Consider the following 20551-nt stretch of genomic DNA (forward strand, 5'->3'; position numbering starts at 1 on the left):
CCATGATCAAATGGCAGAATAGACTGTATGGACCAAATGACCACTTCTACTCCAATATCTTCTGGTAGCACTGTGTTACTGTTTCATGGATCAATTTTATGCCAAGATTTAGTGCAGGAGAAACATATATCCTTGCTGGTTGAATGGCCTACATGTCCGGTTATTTACTTGATTTTGAGAAGCGTGACCCTTCTAAATATTGTGAGCCTGCCATTTCGTGCTTTTAGTTAACATATCTAATGTAATCTTTTCTGTTTATTCCTTGAATCTATCTGATGGAAGGTGTAGGATATGTTTTGATATGACATGATAGTTCATTCTTGTATGATCTCTCATAAAGTCAAGCAGTAGCCACCCCATTTGAACTAATGGGGCTGGAATTGCATTATACCAAATATAGATAAGGAAAGTTCATGTTCTACAAAACAGTCTAAATTCTTCAGTCGTGTTAAAGCCAATTTGCGTTGAAGAAATCACACTATAGCAGAACCAACTGTATTTGTTATTAAGGTCCTCATGTTAAAGTCACTATAGTCCCAGAGGATCATAGGGCTGTTCTGTCATTGGAGAGACAACTGGTTGTGAGTTAACACGGAGGGTCACCATGCCTCAGGCAAGGGGTGAAGTTGAGAAAATGGGAACTTCATGGCACCTCAGCAGGTGGGGGAATTGAACCTGTTGCTGAATTGCACTTGACAAAATGCCCACTTTTAATGAATGATTGAATACTGTAGTTTCACCAAGATAGTGCAGCTATTGCATTTTTTGGTATTCTAAACTGAAGTTTTATTATTTAAGAAAAAAATCAATATTTGGCATTTATGTAGTGTTGTAACACATGGAAACAACTGAAAGTTCTTTTGCATAATTAATTTCTTTGAAATTTAAAAAAAATTTTTGCCATATATTGCACAACCCATTGACCCACAAATGGCAACATGATTGCAGTTAATGTGGTGTTGGTTGAGGGGAAAGCATTAGTGGCGAGAGGTGAGTAAACTAATTAGAATATTTAAAAATTAGAATCTTTTTAATCCCTAACTAACAGCATTGACTGACTATTATCCCAACTAACGAGGCAAAATTACTTATGCATAGTGATACAATACGAAATTGCAAATATGCTGAAAGCACAAGTGTAGGAGCTGAACAAAATGTTGCCAATGACATTTTTTTTGCAAATTTGAACTTTGATTCTGAAGTATAGTGAAGAGAATAGCTTTCATTTATTGTCCTGCAAGGTTTGTGAAAGTTTGTAGCTCAGGTTGAGGTTTAGGGTGTAGGTTTGCTGGCTGAGCTGTAGGTTTGATATCCAGACGTTTCATTACCTGGTTAGGTAACATCAGTGGCGACCTCCAAGTAAAGCGAAGCTGTTGTCTCCTGCTTTCTGTTTATATCTTTCTCCTGGATGGGGTTCCTGGAGTTTGTGGTGATGTCATTTCCTGTTCATTTTCTGAGAGGTTGGTTGATGGCATCTCGATCTGTGTTTGTTTATGGCGTTGTGGTTGGAGTGCCAGGCCTCTAGGAATTGTCTGGCATGTCTTTGCTTAGCCTGTCCCAGGGTAGATGTGTTGTCCTAGTCGAAATGGTTTTTTTCATCCGCGTGTAGCTCCAGATGCCATCTATCAACCCCTCAGAAAACTAACAGGAAATGACATCACCACAAACCCCAGGAACCCCATCCAGGAGAAAGATATAAATAGAAAGCAGGAAACAACAGCTTCGTTTCACTTGGAGGTCACCACTGATGTTACCTAGCCAGGTAATGAAACATCTGGATGTCAAACCTACAGCTCAGCGAGCAAACCTACACCCCATTTATTGTCATGATTAATATTGGGATTAATGATGACATTAGATTAGATTAGACTTAGACTTACAGTGTGGAAACAGGCCCTTCGGCCCAACAAGTCCACACCGACCCGCCGAAGCGTAACCAACCCATACACCCCTTTTACCCCTTACCTAACACTACGGGCAATTTAGCTTGGCCAATTCACCTGACCCGCACATCTTTGTGACTGTGGGAGGAAACCGGAGCACCCGGAGGAAACCCACGCAGACACGGGGAGAACGTGCAAACTCCACACAGTCAGTCGCCTGAGTCGGGAATTGAACCCGGGTCTACAGGCGCTGTGAGGCAGCAGTGCTAACCACTGTGCCACCGTGCCGCCATATTGCTGATATTTCAAAATACTTACATGTATGTTTTATGCCTCGATTCTTTTGCTATAGTTGAAAAGTTACTTTCAGCCTTGTGTAATATACTATTGCATTGAGAGAAAACAGATTAGATTTCTGTTGGCCTCTTGAATTGTGCAACCCATTGCATCAGTGACATCTGGCATAAGAAGGGTTGTGAAAAGTATTTTGTTTAATAATGCTTGTCAATGAAATAGTACCAAAGAGCTATAACAAAATGATAATTGAATAATGTTGACTAAAATGGCTAAGCTTGCAAAAGGTTTCAAGCAAACTATTTGCTATGGTTTTAAATATAAAATGAATTGGAAATGTCTGAAACAGAGTTCAGGGCAATGATCTTTGTCACTGCTGAAATGTTTGACAAAGGTAAATAGCCAAAGTTTCCAACATGAGAGCAGATCACTGTTTTTCACTCAAGAAGTCGATATGATGGCAGTGTTTTACTATATTAAGGCTCTGTGGTTATTTTGATTTTAGTTTTAGCATGTAAACACCCAATTAGAAGATATACATTTCATTAGTGATGCAAAATGTTCTATCCAGAGTATTACTCTTTTTTTTGTTCGGGTGCTATTTATAGCCTTCTTTATTTAAGAGCTCCTCAATGCAACTATTTTATCCCAGTTCTGACTGTATTCTTTGTTTTGGGACAATATTAAGTCGTCAGCCACTAGCTGATGTCACCATCAGTTCGTACTAGTCTCGGTCTTCCTATTATATAGATAATCTCTGTGGTTTGGTATTTACTTTGATTTAATATTCCAGTTACAGTTGAGAGAGAGAGAAAATAAATGCCATCTGACTCAGATTTGTATGGGCCAAAATAGTATCTCTGCATTTTCTAACTGTCTCCATAGCAACATAATTATTCCTAACCTGCAGGGATTTTTAACTGTTTTGATTTAGCAATTCCCAATAACAAGATTTTTGAGGCTAGAGATATGATTTTTGTAAAATATTCTTTTGCCAATGATGGAAATATCCAGTATGTGAGTGCAAAAGGAAATGTTGAAGTATTACATTCACCTTCAGCTGGGAGTGCAAATTTGGCTTTTCTGATCCACAACATAACAACATGTTAGTTTCACACTAATTGGATTCCCTACACCCAGATGATAAGCAATGTCAAATGACTACATGCATTGGAACAAGTGGGTGGAGTGTGGTAGTTAGGTAGAGCATGATGGGAAGTGTTTAAACTTCAGTGTCTTTATTTTAAAGAAGTACGTTTTTCATTGGCCACGTTTGGAGCAAGGATAGCTTTCAAAGATCTACACATTCTCTCCGTGTCTGCGTGGGTTTCCTCTGGGTGCTCTGGTTTCCTCTCACAGTCCAAAAATGTTCAGGTTAGGTGAATTGGCCATGCTAAATTGCAGTAGTGATGGGGAATGGGTCTGGGTGGATTGCTGTTCGGAGGGTCGGTGAGAACGTGTTGGGCCGAAGGACCTGATTCCACACTAAGTGATCTAATCTGTCCACTGGACTGTGCCAAACACTTTAAGAGTGGATTAAAGGGGCTTAGCAGCTGTTTACACTCCTTCTGAACTCCATTGCTACCTTGGATTTTGTGACTGCAGAATCTTTTTACACTGGGGGTTGAAACCTACAATTTGGGAAACCCTGCTCTTAAGTTTTAGATTAGAAGAATGAGAGATGATCTTGTTGAAACATGAATTCTTAATGCTTGATGGGGAAGGTGGAGGATAGAGAGGCTTCCCCTGTCTGACTTGACTCCAGAACCAGATGGGGGGGGTGGGGGGGGCGGGGTTGGGAATCATCTATCTACTTCTGAGGATTAAAGAGATTCTGTTATTGTGTGTCTTCAAGGAAGAGATCTGTAGATTTGCTGGATATTAAAAGTATTGATAAATGTGGATGTTAGTGCAAAAAATTGGCAGAGCTACTTGATCAGAGAGATACAGCACAGAAATAGACCCTTTTGGGTTCAGCTTGTCCGTGCTGACCAGATATTCTAATCTAGTCCCATTTGCCAGCATTTGGTTTATATCCCTGTTAAACACTTCCAATTCATGTACCCATGCAAATGCCTTTTAAATATTGTAATTGTTTTGGATCTCCTCAATATTTGCAACACAAAAGGAGGCTGTGTGGCTCATTTGTCTGCGCAGTTCAAAGATGTGACTATAGTAATTCCATTTTCTAGCTTATGGTCCATAGCTCTGGAGAGTGGCAATGCAAGTGAATATCTAAATATTGCTTTAAATTAACTGCTGATTGAACTGCCCTTTGTTTTTTGGAAAAGTGATTTTTCCAGTGGAAAAACATTTTTCCTCAACTCTGTTCTTAACCTTTTATCTCCTAGCTTAAATTTATGCCCTCTGGTTATAGACCCCTCTACTAATGGTAAATGGGCTTTCTATCCACCACGTCCATATTCTTCATAACCTTATACATCTCCATCAAGTGCTACCCACAACCTTAAGTAATCTAAGGAAAGGAAGTGTGAATTTTGCTCACAGCTGAAACTCTCTAGCCCAGACAGCATCTTGGCATGGATAGTGTGCCCTGAATGATGGAGAAGACACAATGGGCTAAATGGCAGCCTCCTATGTTGGTAGATAATCATATAGATGTACAGCATGGAAACAACAGACCTTTTGGTTCAATGCGTCCATGCCGACCAGACATTCCAACCTAATCTAGTGCCACTTGCCAGCGCCTGGCCCAAATCCCTTAATCCTCCCTATTCATACACCCATCCAGACGCCTTTTTAAATGTTGCAATTGTACTAGCTTCCACCACTACTTCTGGCAGCTCATTCCATACAAGTTTCACAGTCTGCATGAAAAAGTTGCCACATAGTTCTGCACTCCCCCAACCCAGGGAAGAGACTGTTTATTTACCTTATCCCTGCCCCTCGTGATTTTATAAACCTCCATAAGGTTACCCCTCAGCCTCTGACATTCCAGGGACAACAGCCCAGCCTATTCAACCTCTCCTTTTATAGCTCAACTCCTCCAACCCTGGCAACATCCTTGTAAATCTTTTCTGAACTCTTTTTTTTCAAGTTTCACAACATGCTTTCGATAGGAGACCAGAATTGCACGCAGTATTCCACCAGTGGCCTGACCAATATCCTGGACAGCCGCAAATTGACCTCCCAGCAATGTTTTTTATCACCAGTTCCATATTGTAAATTCTCAAGCTGAGTCTAAAAAGCTGATTGATTGGACTAGCAATATGTGTATCTTAGATTTGTCATTTTAGTTTTTTCTTCTTTGTTCAGTCAATCGTGTTTGTGCATCAAAACCTTGTCTTTGTTTCTGCATCCTTTTAGTAGTGGCCAGTAATGATAATGAGAGTATTCATGAGTAGACTAATATGTATTATCAAGTACATTTTCTTTTGACATCATTGTTCAGAAAGGTTGGTTGGAAGTTCTTTCTTTGGCTGATTAATGTAATTTATGGCAGGTGCATGCTTTGAGAACATCATGCATCTATCCATTGCTTAAATAATAATAGTATTAATGACTAAGGAGGCAATTTGGCTTGTTAGCAAAGCAAAATGATAACAATAGTCTAATTATGTTCTTTTCTTTACAGAGCTGGATTAGAAGATGTTGAAGGGGATTTTGCTGAATTGGAGTCAAAACTAGACAAGGTGTGTATCGTCACACTTAAGTGACAGTGTTACATCTTTTTATGGGTCATTTGCCATCTCCTTTGGTACTTGTGACACCAGTGTTACCTTGCATTGGTAAATAATTGAAGAAATGTTAATATCTAAGTAAGAAACTGGTGCAGTTACATGCAAATTTCCTTGCAGTAAGTGTTAGGACTTGTGCCACAGTAATGCCAACAAGGTCTCGGAAATAATGAGCCAAAGATCCTTTGCTCTCAGCAGGAAATATTTAACAGGATGTATATAGCATGTTAAAATGTCAATATAGACACATTCAGAACCATATCTTGAAGACTGTTAAGAATTTCTAAAGATATGTGTAGATTGTCCAGTTAAGTATTTTAATCTTACAAAATTATGATGGCCTTTGAAATAATTTGCCTTTTGATTGTGTGAATATGTACAACCAATAATGTGAGGTGGAAAGACTGATTTGGTGGTTACATCACTGAGCTAATGCTCTGGGGAGAATGGTTCACATTCTACCATGGTAGCTTTAAACTTTTTGAAGTCAAATCATAAATGTGGATTAAAAGCTAGCTTCAGTAATTGTGACCATAAAGTCATTGATTATTGTAAAAATATTTTCACTGTTGCCCTTCAGGGGAGGAAATCTGTAGTCCTTCCCTGGACTGGCTTATGTGTGATACGTGTGAGTAACAGCAATGTGGTTGACTCTTGACTGGCCTCCTGAGATGGTCTTGCAAACCAGACAGTAGTATCCGACTTTTTCTTTCGTCTGAAGTCAAAAGGAATTAAACCAGGCAGGCAGACCATGTGACATCAACGTAGGCAACAGAAATGATCATGACACCCCTAACCCTTCTGACACTCCTAACATTTATGAGCTTCTGTTGAAATTGGGAGAGATATCTGCTGCTTGCAGGACATAGTTACATTCACTAAATCAGACCTCACAGGCAACATCCCGATAGCACCGACAGCATTCATGATGCATTCAGTTTTAAATATCAAAGTCCAGTTATTACTTTGGTAGGAATTTTATTTCTAGTTCATGTACCAATTTTTAATTTTTTATTTGTTTCCAAGATATATTTGCATTTTTAGTAGTTTGACTCAACAGGAAAATCTGAAAAATGGTGTATGACTTTGTTTGGCTGCCCAGCCAATCCCACTTCAAACGTTTTGAGGTACTGCACGTGATGTTGCTGAATAAGAGCCCATTGGTGGAGGCAGTATATTAACTTGGAGAAAGGATTGGCTAACTAGTAGACAGTTGGTATAAGGGGAGGGGAGCGTTTTCCAGATGACACCCTGTAACTCTTCGTGGGTCAGAGGACTCAGCTCTGGGGCTGCAATTATATATGAAGAATATTTATCATGAAGTTGATGAGGAAAGTGAATGTACTATAGCCAGGTTTGTGGATGACACAAAAAGTACTGGCATTGGTGGCAGTCCAGAGAAGGTTGGTATGGAGGGACTGTCTTAATAAGGATAGGTTGTGCCTGTACTCATTGGAATAGAGAAAAATAAGAGGCAAAATTACTGAAATATACAGGATTCCTGAAGGAGTTGATAGGTTAGATGTGGAAAGGTTGTCTTTCTCCCAACGTGGGTGAATATGTCCGCTGGTCCTAAACTCTCAGACTGAGGGATTGCACATTTAAGACAGAGACGACAAAGAACATACTCTCTTGGAGAGTAGTCTGGGTCATTTCAGTTTATTCAAGGCTGAGATAGACAAAATCTTAATCGTAAGGGAATCAAGAGTTTTATAGAAATGCCATGATTTCAATACGGAGCAGGTTGAATGGCCTACTTCTATTCCTGTGTCATATGGTCTTACGTTAGGCCCTATTTTTACTAACTTCAGTTTGCTAACAGTTTTTGGATTTAAGTTGATGCTACTCTGAATCCATTCTTCTTGGTTTCCATTCCAATTACTTGAAGCCCCCAGAAATCTGAGCTTTTAATTGTAAATTCTGTCATATACTGGTTTAAATCAATGTCTTTGAATTCCTTTTCAATAATTTGTGATCTTTTTCTGGAGCATGTTCTCTCCTAGAGTTATTCTTTGAACTTGTAATGTATTTTCCTGCCTCTTGTTATGGACCAGACCCTTTGTAATATGTTAAGACTTGGCTTAGACCAAAACTACAACTACTTTTAATAATAAATATAAAGTGTTGTTTCAGTGCAATGTGACTGGTCAAACTACTCAACGTTAAGCAAAACACAATTTATTTAAACAATATAGTTTAAATACGACAAAAAGAAGCTTAACTCTGTTAGAAAACTTAACAAAATAATAGATGCAGTAAGTATTACCAATTAACTGTTCCAGTATAGTAACATCTCACAAATACACCCCCTTGGTAAAAAAGCAAATTCAGAAGTCAGATTTTATCGCCTGCAATGAATGCAGTAGGGAGAGAAATCTTAGCTCCTAGCTGTAATCAAGAGGGGAAGCTTCTACTTCAAAACTCCAGCGGCTTCTGCTGAATCTGAAACCTGTAAAAGCAACTAGCAACTCTGTGAAAGCTGGCTGGACCCATTTGGCTGCTTCTATTGTTCCAGCATCTTTTTTTAAAAGGAAAATGAAACAACCCCAAGGTGCCTCAAGCTGTTGAGCACCTGTCATTCAATCTTTCTTTAAAAGAAACCACTTCTTAAAGCCACAGCATTGTCACACCTCCCCTCTTTCTTTAAAGTAAAACACATCAATATACAAAGATGATTTCACTTTTGAAAACCCTCATTCTTACGTTGTTCGTACACAACAGTACATTGTTTGCATGCTCAGAATCATTCACTACTACGTTCTGTTTTGGTCCATTTAATTCATGCCACTGAATGCTTTTCCATCTATCTTCACCAAAGTCATGATAATAAGTCAACAATTATGTTCTCTTGTCCTGACGTGTAAAACTTTCAAATTGAATGGTTGCAATAATAAGCTCTATTGAAACAACGGTCTGGAATCTTTCTTTAAATTTCTCCAAAAATTAAGGGGTGATGATTGATCCACTTAAACACTTCTCAGACGCACTCTTAACAATATAAATGTTGTGATGCCAACACCAAGCTCAAGGTTTCCTTCTCAGTTGTGGGATACTGTTGTTGATGATCATTTAGTTTTCTCTGAAAAATGCCCAATAGTTTTTCCATCATCTTGCAATAGTACAGCACCGACACCCACGTCACTTGCAACGATAGCCACCTTGGATGGCTTGGTTTAATTAGGTGTCGCTAACACTTCGGGCAGTGGTTAACAAAGCTTTCAGGCTGTCAAATGCCTTCTGACAGTTCCCCGCCTACTGAAATTTTCTGCATTTAAATCAATCAGTGGAGCTTCCACAATGCTAACAACCAATAAAACCCACCCAATCCCAGGAATTCTAGTACTGCCCTCTTCACCTTTGACATGGGAACCTTCCCCAATAACTTTTTTCTCACTTTCACACGCTGTGGGGCCCTCTGCCCATGTCCAGGAATGTGACTTGGGCTTTTGTGAACTCATTGTTAGCCAGCTTTTATCACCAAGCACGTCTCCTGAAGTCATAGAGATATAAAGTGTGGAAACTGACCCTTTGGTCTAACTTGTCCTTGCCATCCAGATATCCTAAATAAATTGCCACCATTTGGCCCATATCCCTTCCTAATCATATCATCCAAATGGTTTTTAAATGCAATAATTATACCAACTTCCACTACTTCCTCTGGCAGCTCATTTCCATACACCATACACCATACACCCTCTGCATGAAAAAAAGTTGCCCCTTAGGTCCCTTTTTAAAATTTTTTTTCTCTACCCTTAAACCCATGCCATCTACTTTTGCCAACCCATGCCAATACATCCAGACAGAATGCTGTCTATGGCACACCTATAAGAGTTGGCAAGGGAATTTGCCATTATGCCAAATTTCCTCAGCTGCTTGAGGAAGGAGAGACGTTGTTGGGTCTTTGTAACCAACAGGTCCACATGAGGAGTCCAAGAAAGCTTGTTGTGGATGACCACTCCCGGGAGCTTGACACTCTCCACTCATTCCACCTCTGCTGTTAATGTGTAGGGGGGTGCATGAGTAACATCACGCCAAAAGTCAATAATCAGTTCCTTGGTTTTGTCAGCTTTGAGACCTAGGTTGTTCTCAGTGCACCATTTTTCCAGGTCTTCCACCTCCTGCCTGTAGTATATTTTGTCACCATCCGAGATTCGACTGACCTTGGTATCTTCCGCGAACTTATAATTGGCATCAGTCTGGTATTTCGCGATGCATTCATGGGTATACAGTGAGTACAACAGGGGGCTGAGTACGCACTCCTGGGAGGCTCCAGTGTTGAGTGTTAGTGAGGATGAAATATTGTCCCCAGTCTTCACTGATTGTGGCCTAAGGATCCAGTTGCAGAGAGTGGGGCTTAGTCTGAGATCACTAAGTTGAGTAATTGGTCTCGAGGGAATAGTAGTGTTGAAGGCTGAATTGTAGCCAATGAGTAGGATTCTTATGTAGCAGTTCTTGGTGTCAAGGTCCTCTAGGGAGGGGTGAAGGGCAAGTGATATGGCATCTGACATGGATCTGTCGGTCTGATAGGCAAACTGGAGTGAGTCCAGAGTAGTGGGGAGGCTGAATTTGATTAATGCCTTGACCAGCCTTCCAAAGCACTTTGTGACTGCTGAAGTTAAGGCTACTTTGTGGTAGTCATTGAGACATGTTGTGTAGGGATAATATTGGCTGTCGTGAAACAGGCAGGGACAGTGGCCTGCTGCGGGGAGAGGTTGATGAGAAGACCTCTGCCAGTTCATCTGCGCATGTTCTGAGTTCACGGCCTTGTGCTTCATCTGGTCCCATCGCTTTCCTTGGATTCACATGAAGGAAAACTGATCTGACCTCTGATGATATGACTGTTAGGATAGGTTCTTTAGGACTTGTCGGAATAGGTGTTACCTCTCTGCCAAATTTCTGCTCAAAGCGAGCACGGAAGGCATTGAGAATATCTGGGAGGGATGAGTCATCATCGTCTGCTGTCTTGCACTGCCTCTTTAGAACCTGTGATGTCATTCTGTCCTTGCCATAGTCGCTGGGTATCTGTCTGGGTCTCTAGTTTGGATCGGTATTGGTCCTTGGCTGTCTTTAATGGCTCTGCGAAGGTCATACTTGGATTCCTTATATTTGAGTGGGTTTTCTGATCTGAAGGCCTCACATCTGGTTTTTAGCAGGTTCTGTATGTCCTCATTTATCCAGGGTTTCCTGTTGGGGAACACTTGGATTGACTTCCTTGGTATGTAGTCCTCCACACATTTGCTGATAAAGTCTATAGCATACTCGTCCAAAGTACCTGCAGATTGGGCCATATTCGAACAATCAGCTGATTCCCGACAGCACTGGAGTTGATCCTCTGCCTCCTCCGACTGGCACCGGACCTGTATCCGCGAGGGGGTCTCCTGCTTGAGCCTGTAAGCTGGGAGAAGAAGCACAGCACTGTTGTTGGAGTTCTGATTTTGTGACTGCATTGACTTTGCAACAGTCCACCCAATCGTTGGGTACCATCTGGTTATGGCACCATTACTCTGGATAAGCTCCAGCTGCTGCAACTCACTTCAATTAGTCTTTTGAGTATGCTTTCAATTTTTGAACCTGTGCCAATTTTAGAGAGTTTAACCCATAAGGATATTGCTTAATTGGAACAACATTTTCTTCTACACCATGCATAAATAGTTTAATACTTCCCAGTGTGTTCCCACATCTCTCCCCATGTGGTTGTCAAACTTCTTTAGGTCATTTTGATTTTCCTCTGGAAGGTAACTAAATAACTTATCCCAGTTTTTGAGAACTTCCTCGTTGTCCAATTCCAGAATCATCTGAATTTGGATCTTCACTTTGTTTTGTAACCAGTAACACATTTGCCTTCTACTTTCCTTCCCTATCAAAATACCCTTTGAGCACATTATGTGACACAGAGATTTCTTCCTGTCTGGTGTTCTTACTAAATAATTCACCTCACCCAACTTCCTTTTATTTGATAAGGTCCACTAAACCTTGCTTTTAAAGGTTCACCTACATCTTGAAGTAACGCTAACATTTTATTTCCACCAGCAAAATTACAAAATTTTTGATTTCTTGTCTAGTTCCTATTTCATCACATGCTGTGCTACCATAAAATGCTGTCGAGCAACTCACCTGCTCTGTTTAATCTTCCTTAAAACGTGACACCAAGTCCCAATATCTGGTCCCTGAACTCAGACTCACCAATTTCTTCTTAATTAATTTAATTCGTCCTCACACCTCATGCCCCAAAACTAATTCAAATTGACTGAAACATTAGATGCATCCCTAACTGCAAAAAGTACAAATGGAATTTCTTTATACCAATCCTTTGAATAGTCTTGACTGTAAGCCTTCAAAATGATCTTTAAAGTTTGATGCCACTGTTCTAATGCTGCCTGTGATTCTGGATGTCACATAGTGGATTTGAATTGTTTTTGTCCGAAACTATCCATGATGTCCTTGAATGACGTGGATGTAAAGTTTGACCCTTGATCTGATTGTATATTTCTGTGGGTAGTCCATATCTAGTTCAACTGGATGAACTCTCTACTACAATTCTATTTAGCCTTCGTACTGCATAATGGAATGGCCTTTAGTAATCTAGTAGACACATCCATTGTGGTCAACAAATACTGATTACCACTTTTTTGTTTTAGGTAAGGGTCCTATGCAATCAAGACCTTTTTTTTTCTAAAAGGTTCCTCAAATGTAGGAATGGGTATTAAAAGTGGCTTTATCGCTGCCTGAGGTTTTCCAATTACCTGACATGTATGACATATCTGACAAAATTCAACCACATCCTTATGCAGTCCAGGTCCAAAATTTTTTATTTTTGTTTTCTTTTTGAATTTTGGCTTACTCCCAAATGGCCTACTGGTAATGCATGGTCTATGTGCAACACTGCCTTTCCGTGACCCACTGGTAATACAACTTGATGAACTTCTGCTGATTTTTCTCACATTACTGAATATATGATAAGACCATAAGACATAGGAGTGGAAGTGAGGCCATTTGGCTGATGGAGTCCCCTCCACCATTTAATCATGGCTGGTGGGTATTTCAATTCGACTTACCCTCGCTCTTCCCCGTAGCCCTTAATTCCTTGAGAGATCAAGAATTTATCAATCTCTGCCTTGAAGACACAACATCTCAGCCTCCATTGTGCTCAATGGCAATGAATTCCATAGGCCCGCCATTTTCTGGCTGAATAAATGTCTCCTCATTTCAGTTCTAATTTGACCCCCTCTAATTCTAAGGCTATGCCCACATGTCCTGGTTTCCCTGCCTGACGGAAACAACTTCCCAGTGTCCACCCTTTCTAAGCCATGCATTATCTTGTAAGTTTATTAGATCTCCCCTCAACCTTCTAAACTTTAATGAATAAAATCCTAGGTTCTTCAGCCGATCATCATATGTTAGGCCTACCATTCCAGGGATCATCCGTGTGAATCTCTGCTGGACATACTCTGGTATCAGTATGTCCTTCCTGAGGTGTGGGGCCCAAAACCGGACACAGTATTGCCGTATGATCTCTGTTTCCTCCTCAACACTTCATTTTTAAGATAATAACATTTTGGATACACTCAGATTCTTCCTCCTGTGTATGCTTTTCAATATAATTGCTTTAGTTTTCCTTCTTTCTGTTGTAATTCTCAGAATTAAAAATATCCACTTTGTCCTCCACCCATTGGTTTAGTGTTTTTCTCTCTCAATTACTTGATCAAACATCATCTCTGACAACTGAACTTTAATCACCCTACCTTTTTTTTTGTTCTTTGATTTCTCCTCTTATTTCTACTATGGCTTTTTGACCTTGTTATCAAACAGGTAAAATTCCAGGATATACTTCCTATACTAACTCAGTTGTTTGATTTTTTTTTTCTCTCCCGCACAGGCTTTTTAACCGCAATAGGCACCACTCCCACCTGTGATCAGCTATATCATTACCAAGGACAAATTGTAAAACTGGAACCAAGATTTTCTCTAATACTGCTACCACCATTTCACTTTTCACTGGATTCTGCAACCTCACTTAATAGACACTTCTGTTCTCACCATGAATTCCACATATTACCAATTCTTCTTTTCTCACAATAGTCCTTCTGAATTGTCTGTCTCCTCGTCTCTCATCAGAAATTGACATGCTCCCGTATGTCATAAAATTTTAACTTCTTTACCTGTTTCTCCTGGCATATAAGTAAGCCTTACCCATATAAGGAAATTCTTTTAAAGAGATCTGGTACTTTCTTCTGAACCGGCCCTTGACCAGATTGTATATTCTGATGCTGCTTTGCATCCCCCTCACCATGGTTTCCTGTTACCCCTTCAAATAAAACTCATTGGCTTTTCCTGTTTCTCTCCCGTTCATTTAGCCAGTACGTTTTTTAAACCACCAACACTGCGACTTACTCCTGTGGCAGACTTTATTGCAGTGAAAACACCTGAGCTTTTTTACATCACTTTCCCACTCATGGCTTTTCTTTTTTTTTAACCCTGTGGTAAACTATCTTAAATGAGATGTCCTTTTGTACGTGGCTATTATGCACGCAGATGGAAGACTTTCTATGGTGCATCTGTAAAAGTTGGAGAGGATCTTTTTGTGGGCTTGCTGAATTTCCAAAGCTTCCTGAGGAGGAGGCATTGTTGTGCCTTCATGACCATCACATCTACATGGGAGGTTCAGGACAGATTCAGTTATCGTCACTCCTTAGAAACTTCATATTCTCTACCTTCTCCATCTCAGCTCCACTGATGTAGATAGTAGTGTATACTCCTTTCTTCCTGAAATTTATGATCATTTCTTTTCTTTTGTTTTGCCAACATTGTGAGAGAGAGATGGTTATCATTACACTATGACACCAAGCACACACTCCTTCCTGAATTCTTACTCCTTGTTTGATATGTGTACCACCAGTGATGTCGTCAGCATTCATGGGTGTACAGGAAGTAGAGTAGAGGGCTGAGAACATTATTCTTCAGTGGTGCCAGTGTTGAGGATTATCATGGAGGTACTGTTGTCGATTTTCACTGTGGTCTGTGGATGAGGGAGCTGAGGATCCAGTTGCAAAGGGTGGAGCCAAGACCTAGATCGTGTAATTGAGATTAGCCTGGTAGGGATTATGGTGTTAAAGGCAGAGCTGTAGTTAGAGTAGGAGCCTGACTTAGATGACTTTGTTGTCCAGATGTTCCATGACGAGTGTAGTTAATTAAGGAAGTTAAGGATCGTATCAAATGTTCACGGTAGATCAGAAGATAGAATTTTTAAAAATCAAAAGGATATTTAGAGTATGAGGGGGAGAAATCAGAAAATGTCTGGGAAACTAGCTCAAAATACAAAAACAAAACTCAAGAACTTCTCTAAGTTAGTGAATGCTGGCCTCGGATGATACTGTGGGTTAACTGTAGGAAACAAATGAATGGCAGATGCTTGGAACAGGTATTTGGTATCGATTTTTCACAATTGAAGAGACAAAAGGCATCTCAATAATTCTGGAAAATAGTAAGTGTTAGGACCAATGCATCACTTTCAGGATGGCAGATTGTAAGAGTGGGATACAGGGATCAGTGTGGGGGACTATTTTAACATGCATATTAATAACTTGCCTGAAAGGACCTGGTGAATCATGGCCAGATGATACACCTACTTAAGGGAGAGAAAGTTATGAGGAAGATGCAATCTACAAAGGGACATCACTAGGTTGTGAGTGTGGGCGGGAAAGAAATGACAAGAGGGAGTTGTTAATGGGTGGAAATATGAGATTGACTACTGGTTTGGTTATTTGCTTGTACACCTTTTTGATTGTGAACACTGCACCTGATAGTCTAAATGTTATGTCCTCTACAGTTGATGTAGACTAAGCAACCACTTTGCAGATACTTCTGCTTTATTTGGGAGCATGACCTGGACTTCCTGTACCTATCAGTTCAATTCTCCAGTGTTCCTATTGTGACCTCTGTCCATGGCCTGCTACTATGTGTTCTAATGAAGTCAGTGTGAGCTGGAGGAACAGTACCTCATTTCGTCTCATCACTCTATCATTCTAGACTGTGTGGAGCTCATCAATTAAGATCATCATCTCTATCTCTAACTTATCTGGCTTTGTTCAGAACTTATTTTTTTTTGCTACTAATTTATTTTTATCCCTCATATAGTATGACAATGTAATAACTGGCTGAATGTACAGGATGAGGGTGTGATAATGCTATGGCTTTAAGAGGTGTAATTTCTCAACATTCTTGAGAGAGATTACATCTTGTTCAATGTGGTAATAAAAACAGCTTGTATGGCCTTGTTTTTTTTTAACAGTTGGAACAATAGAAGCAGCCTGAATGGGTCTAGTCAGCTCTCAGAATAGGATGCTCTTTTTTTAACATTTATAGATCGAGGTGAAACAACTGGAATTTTGAAGCAGCAGCATGCAACCTCCGGTTACAGCTAGAAGCTGGGATTTCTCTTCCTCCTGCGGGTGTTGCATATGAGAACTTGACTTCAGAGTTTGCCTTTTTTGTCAAGGGGGTGTGTTTGAGATTATGCTCTATTGGAATAATTAACTAGTAACTTACTGTATTTGTTCTGTTAAGTTTTCTAATAGAGTTAAGCTATATAAGTTCTTCTTTGTTGTATTTTAACTATATTGTTCGAATAAATTGTATTTTGCTTAAAGTCAAGTAGTTTGACCAGTCACATTGCATCTGAAACACAGCACTTTATATTTGCCTTTAAGATAGGAGGTTAGAGTCTAGGCTACCTTCTTAACATTGAGGGGGACTGGTCTGGTCCAAAACAAATTTGGGACTCTTCTTGGGATCAAAATTTCTAATTCCAGGTTAGGTTTAGGATTATTGAACTCAAAGTCAGCAAGTTGTAAGTTTTAGTTTCTTTTGAATTCAATTGGTGTTGACAGGGTTTGCCTTGTTTAGTAGTGGCTGGGAGCCATTAAAAGTTTCTGGAGGGTGGAAGAAATCACAATCAGGAGTTTTACAAGAAGTTAGCAAGGCAAAGCTTTTAGAATTGGCAGACCAGCTGGAGTTGGGGTTGCCTTTGTCAGTGTGAAAAGGCGAAGTAATTGCAGCAATAGTTAAACGTTTACAATTGCTAGAAATGCCATCTGAAATCTTTAGACATGGCTAAAATTCATTTGGAAATGAAACAGCTTGAATGAGATAAGGAAAGAATTGCTTTAGCAAAAGTAAAGCAGAAAGAGAGTTTGAACTTTAGAGATTGGTAATTAGAGACAAAAGTCAACTCTCAAAACGGTAGAGCTGAAGGTAGATGGTGGGCTTAGTGAGGAGGATAGTGATGACCAGCAAATCCATCATTGTGGATCTGTTGAAATATTGGACATATTTAACAGGAAGGATGCAGAAGCTTTTTTCCATATCACTTGAGAAAGTGGCTAAACAAATGAAATGGCCGGTGACCATGTGGGTGGTGTTGACCAGTAAAGCTTGTGAGCTATTTGCATCATTATCAGAGGAGGTAAAGAAAGTCATCTGAAGTGCATATGAACTCATGCCCAAAGCCGATAAACAGTATTTCAGGAATCTAAAGAGAAAACCTGGTTAAATGTACGTGGAGTTTGAAAGAGATCAAAGTAAAGTAATTTTGATAGGTGGATAAGGGCATTGAAAATAGACCAAACATATGATGCTCTGATTGAGGTGGTAACTTTGGAGGAGTTCAAAAATTCTGTTCACGAGGCAGTGAGAACTCATGTTGAAGAGCAGAGTCAAAACTGCAAGATTAGCAGTGGAAATGGCTGCTGGGTTGGTTTATAAATCAAAGTTTGGCTTTCAAAATCCATTTCTGTCTGAGGGATAGAATTTGGTGAAAAAAGAAATCCACAGGTGATGAGGGAAAAGCTGTTGTGTCCAGGACAGTAAGAAACCACAGAAGATTGTGTGCACACCCAGACCATCACAGACACCAACCTCCCAACCCTGCAGAAAGGCTGCCAACATCAAAGGCCTCCCGCCCCGATTTCATGCTCGCTTCCAACCTCTGGTTAGACAATAGGTGCAGGAGTAGGCCATTGTGCCCTTCGATCCTATACCACCATTCAATATGATCATGGCTGATCATCTTTAATCAGTATCCTGTTTCTTCCTTATCTCCATAACCCTTGATTCCACTATCCTTGAGAGCTCTATCTAACACTTAAATGAATCCAGAGACTGGGCCTCCACTGCCCTCTGGGGCAGAGCATTCCACACAGCCACCACTCTGTGGGTGAAGAGGTTTCTCCTCATCTCTGTCCTAAATGGTCTACCCAGTATTTTTAAGCTGTGTCCTCTGGTTCGGCACTCACTCAAACATGTTTTCTGCCTCCAGAGTGTCCAATCCTTTAACTTTCTACGTCTCAATCAGATCCCCTCTCAGTCTTCTAAACCCAAGGGTAAATAAGTCCAGTCGCTCCAGTCTTTCAGCGTAAGGTAGTCCCGCCATTCCAGGAATTGGCCTCATGAACCTATGCTGCACTCCCTCAATAGTCAGAATGTCTTTCCTCAAATTTGGAGACCAGAACTGCACACAATACTCCAGGTGTGGTCTCACCAGGGTCCTGTACAGCTGCAGAAGAACCTCTTTTTGCTTCTATACTCAATCCCTCTTGTTATGAAGGCCAGCATGCTATTAGCCTTCTTCACTACCTGCTGTACCTGCATGCTTATCTTCATTGACTGGTGCACAAGAACACCCAGATCTCTTTGTACTGCCCCTTTATCTAAATTGATTCCATTTAGGTAGTAATCTGCCTTCCTGTTCTTGCCACCAAAGTGGATAACCATACATTTATCCACATTAAACTGCATCTGCCCACTCACCTAACCTGTCCAGGTCACTTTGTAATCTCCTAACATCCCCTTCACATTTCATCTTGCCACCCAGCTGAGTATCATCAGCAAATTTGCTAATGGTATTACTAATACCATCTTCTATACCATTAATATATATTGTAAAAAGCTGCGGTCCTAGCACTGACCCCTGTGGTACCCCACTGGTCACTAACCTCCTATGTGGAACTTTATATAAAGCTTTCTGAAAGTCCAGGTACACTACATGTACTGGATCTCCCTCGCCCATCTTCAGAGTTACATCCTCAAAAAATTCCAGAAGATTAGTCAAGCATGATTTCCCCTTCATAAATCCATGCTGATTCTGACCTATCCTGTTACTACTATCCAGATGTGTCATAATTTCATCCTTTATAATAGACTCCAGCATCTTTCCCACTACTGAGGTCAGACTAACTGGTCTATAATTTCCTGCTTTCTCTCCCACCTTTCTTAAAAAGTGGTACAACATTAGCCACCCTCCAATTCACAGGAACTGATCCCGAATCTATCGAACTCTGGAAAATATTCACCAACGCATCCACGATTTCTCGAGCCACCTCCTTCAGTACCCTGGGATGTAGACCATCAGGCCCCGGGGACTTATCAACCTTCAGACCTAACAGTCTCTCCGACACCAATTCCTGGCAAATATAAAGTCCCTTCAGTTCAGGTCCTTCAGTCACTGTTACCTCAGGGAGATTGCTTGTGTCTTCCCCAGTGAACACACATCGAAGTACCAATTCAATTCTGCCATTTCTTTGTTCCCCGTACTATATTCCCCTGTTGTCTTCAAGGGCCCAATTTTAGTCTTAACCTTTTTTTTTGCCTTTCACATACCTAAAAAAGCTTTTACTATCCTCCTTTATATTTTCTTTTGTACCTCCATTTTGTTTCTCTGCGTATTTCCTTCTTAGTAATCCTCTGTTGTCCTCTAAAAGCTTCCAAGTCCTCCGTTTTCCCACTTATCTTTGCTATGTTATACTTTTTCTCTTTTAACTTTATATGTTTCTTAACTTCCCTTGTCAGCCACGGCCACCCATGCCTCCTCCTAGGATCTTTCTTCCTTTTTGGAATGAACTGATCTTGCATCTTCTGCATTATACACAAATATCTGCCATTTTTCCTCCACTGTCATCCCTGCTAAGGTATTGTACTATTGAACTTTGGCCAGCTCCTCCCTCATAGCTCCATAGTTCCCTTTATTCAACAGAAATATTGTCACTTCCGATCGTACCCTCTCCCTCTCAAATTGCAGATTGAAGCTTATTTTATTATGGTCACTACTTTCCAATGGCTCCTTCACTTTGAGGTCCCTGATCAATTCTGGTTTGTTGCACAATACCAGATCCAGAATTGCCTTCTCCCTGGTAGGCTCCAGCACCAGCTGTTCTAAGAATCCATCTGTGAGGCACTCCACAAATTCTTTTTCTTGAGGTCCAATACCATCCTGATTCTCCCAGTCTACCTGCATGTTGGAATTCCCTATAACAACTGTAGTAACATCTTTGCAACAGGCCAATTTCAGCTCCTGATTCAACTTGTATCCGACATCCAGACTACTGTTTGGGGGCCTGTAGATAACTCCCAAGATGGGCTTTTTACCCTTAGAATTTCTCAGCTCTATCCATACTGACTCTACATCCCCTGATTCTAGGTCCCCCTGCGCAAGGGACTGAATATCATCCCTTACTAACATGGCCACCACATCTCCTCTGTCCATCAGTCTGTCCTTATGATAGCATGTGTAGCCTTGAATATTCATTTCCCAGGCCCTGTCCACTTGAAGCCACGTCTCAGTTATCCCCACAATATCGTATCTGCCAATTTCCAAAAGAGCCTCAAGCTCATCCATCTTATTTC

General features: G+C 40.5%; 1 protein-coding gene across 2 annotated transcripts in view; it reads left to right on the top strand.

The window, feature by feature from the left end:
* LOC132821868 (arf-GAP with coiled-coil, ANK repeat and PH domain-containing protein 2-like) overlaps positions 1–20551 on the top strand; it is a 164717-nt gene that overhangs the window by 17572 nt on the left and 126594 nt on the right. For both annotated transcript variants that reach the window (XM_060834772.1, XM_060834773.1), the window contains exon 2: positions 5773–5830. In XM_060834772.1, the coding sequence (XP_060690755.1) occupies positions 5773–5830 (58 nt within the window). The remainder of the gene's footprint in view (positions 1–5772; positions 5831–20551) is intronic.

The sequence above is a fragment of the Hemiscyllium ocellatum genome, chromosome 13, assembly GCF_020745735.1.
Source record: "Hemiscyllium ocellatum isolate sHemOce1 chromosome 13, sHemOce1.pat.X.cur, whole genome shotgun sequence".
Taxonomy (NCBI): Eukaryota; Metazoa; Chordata; class Chondrichthyes; order Orectolobiformes; family Hemiscylliidae; genus Hemiscyllium; species Hemiscyllium ocellatum.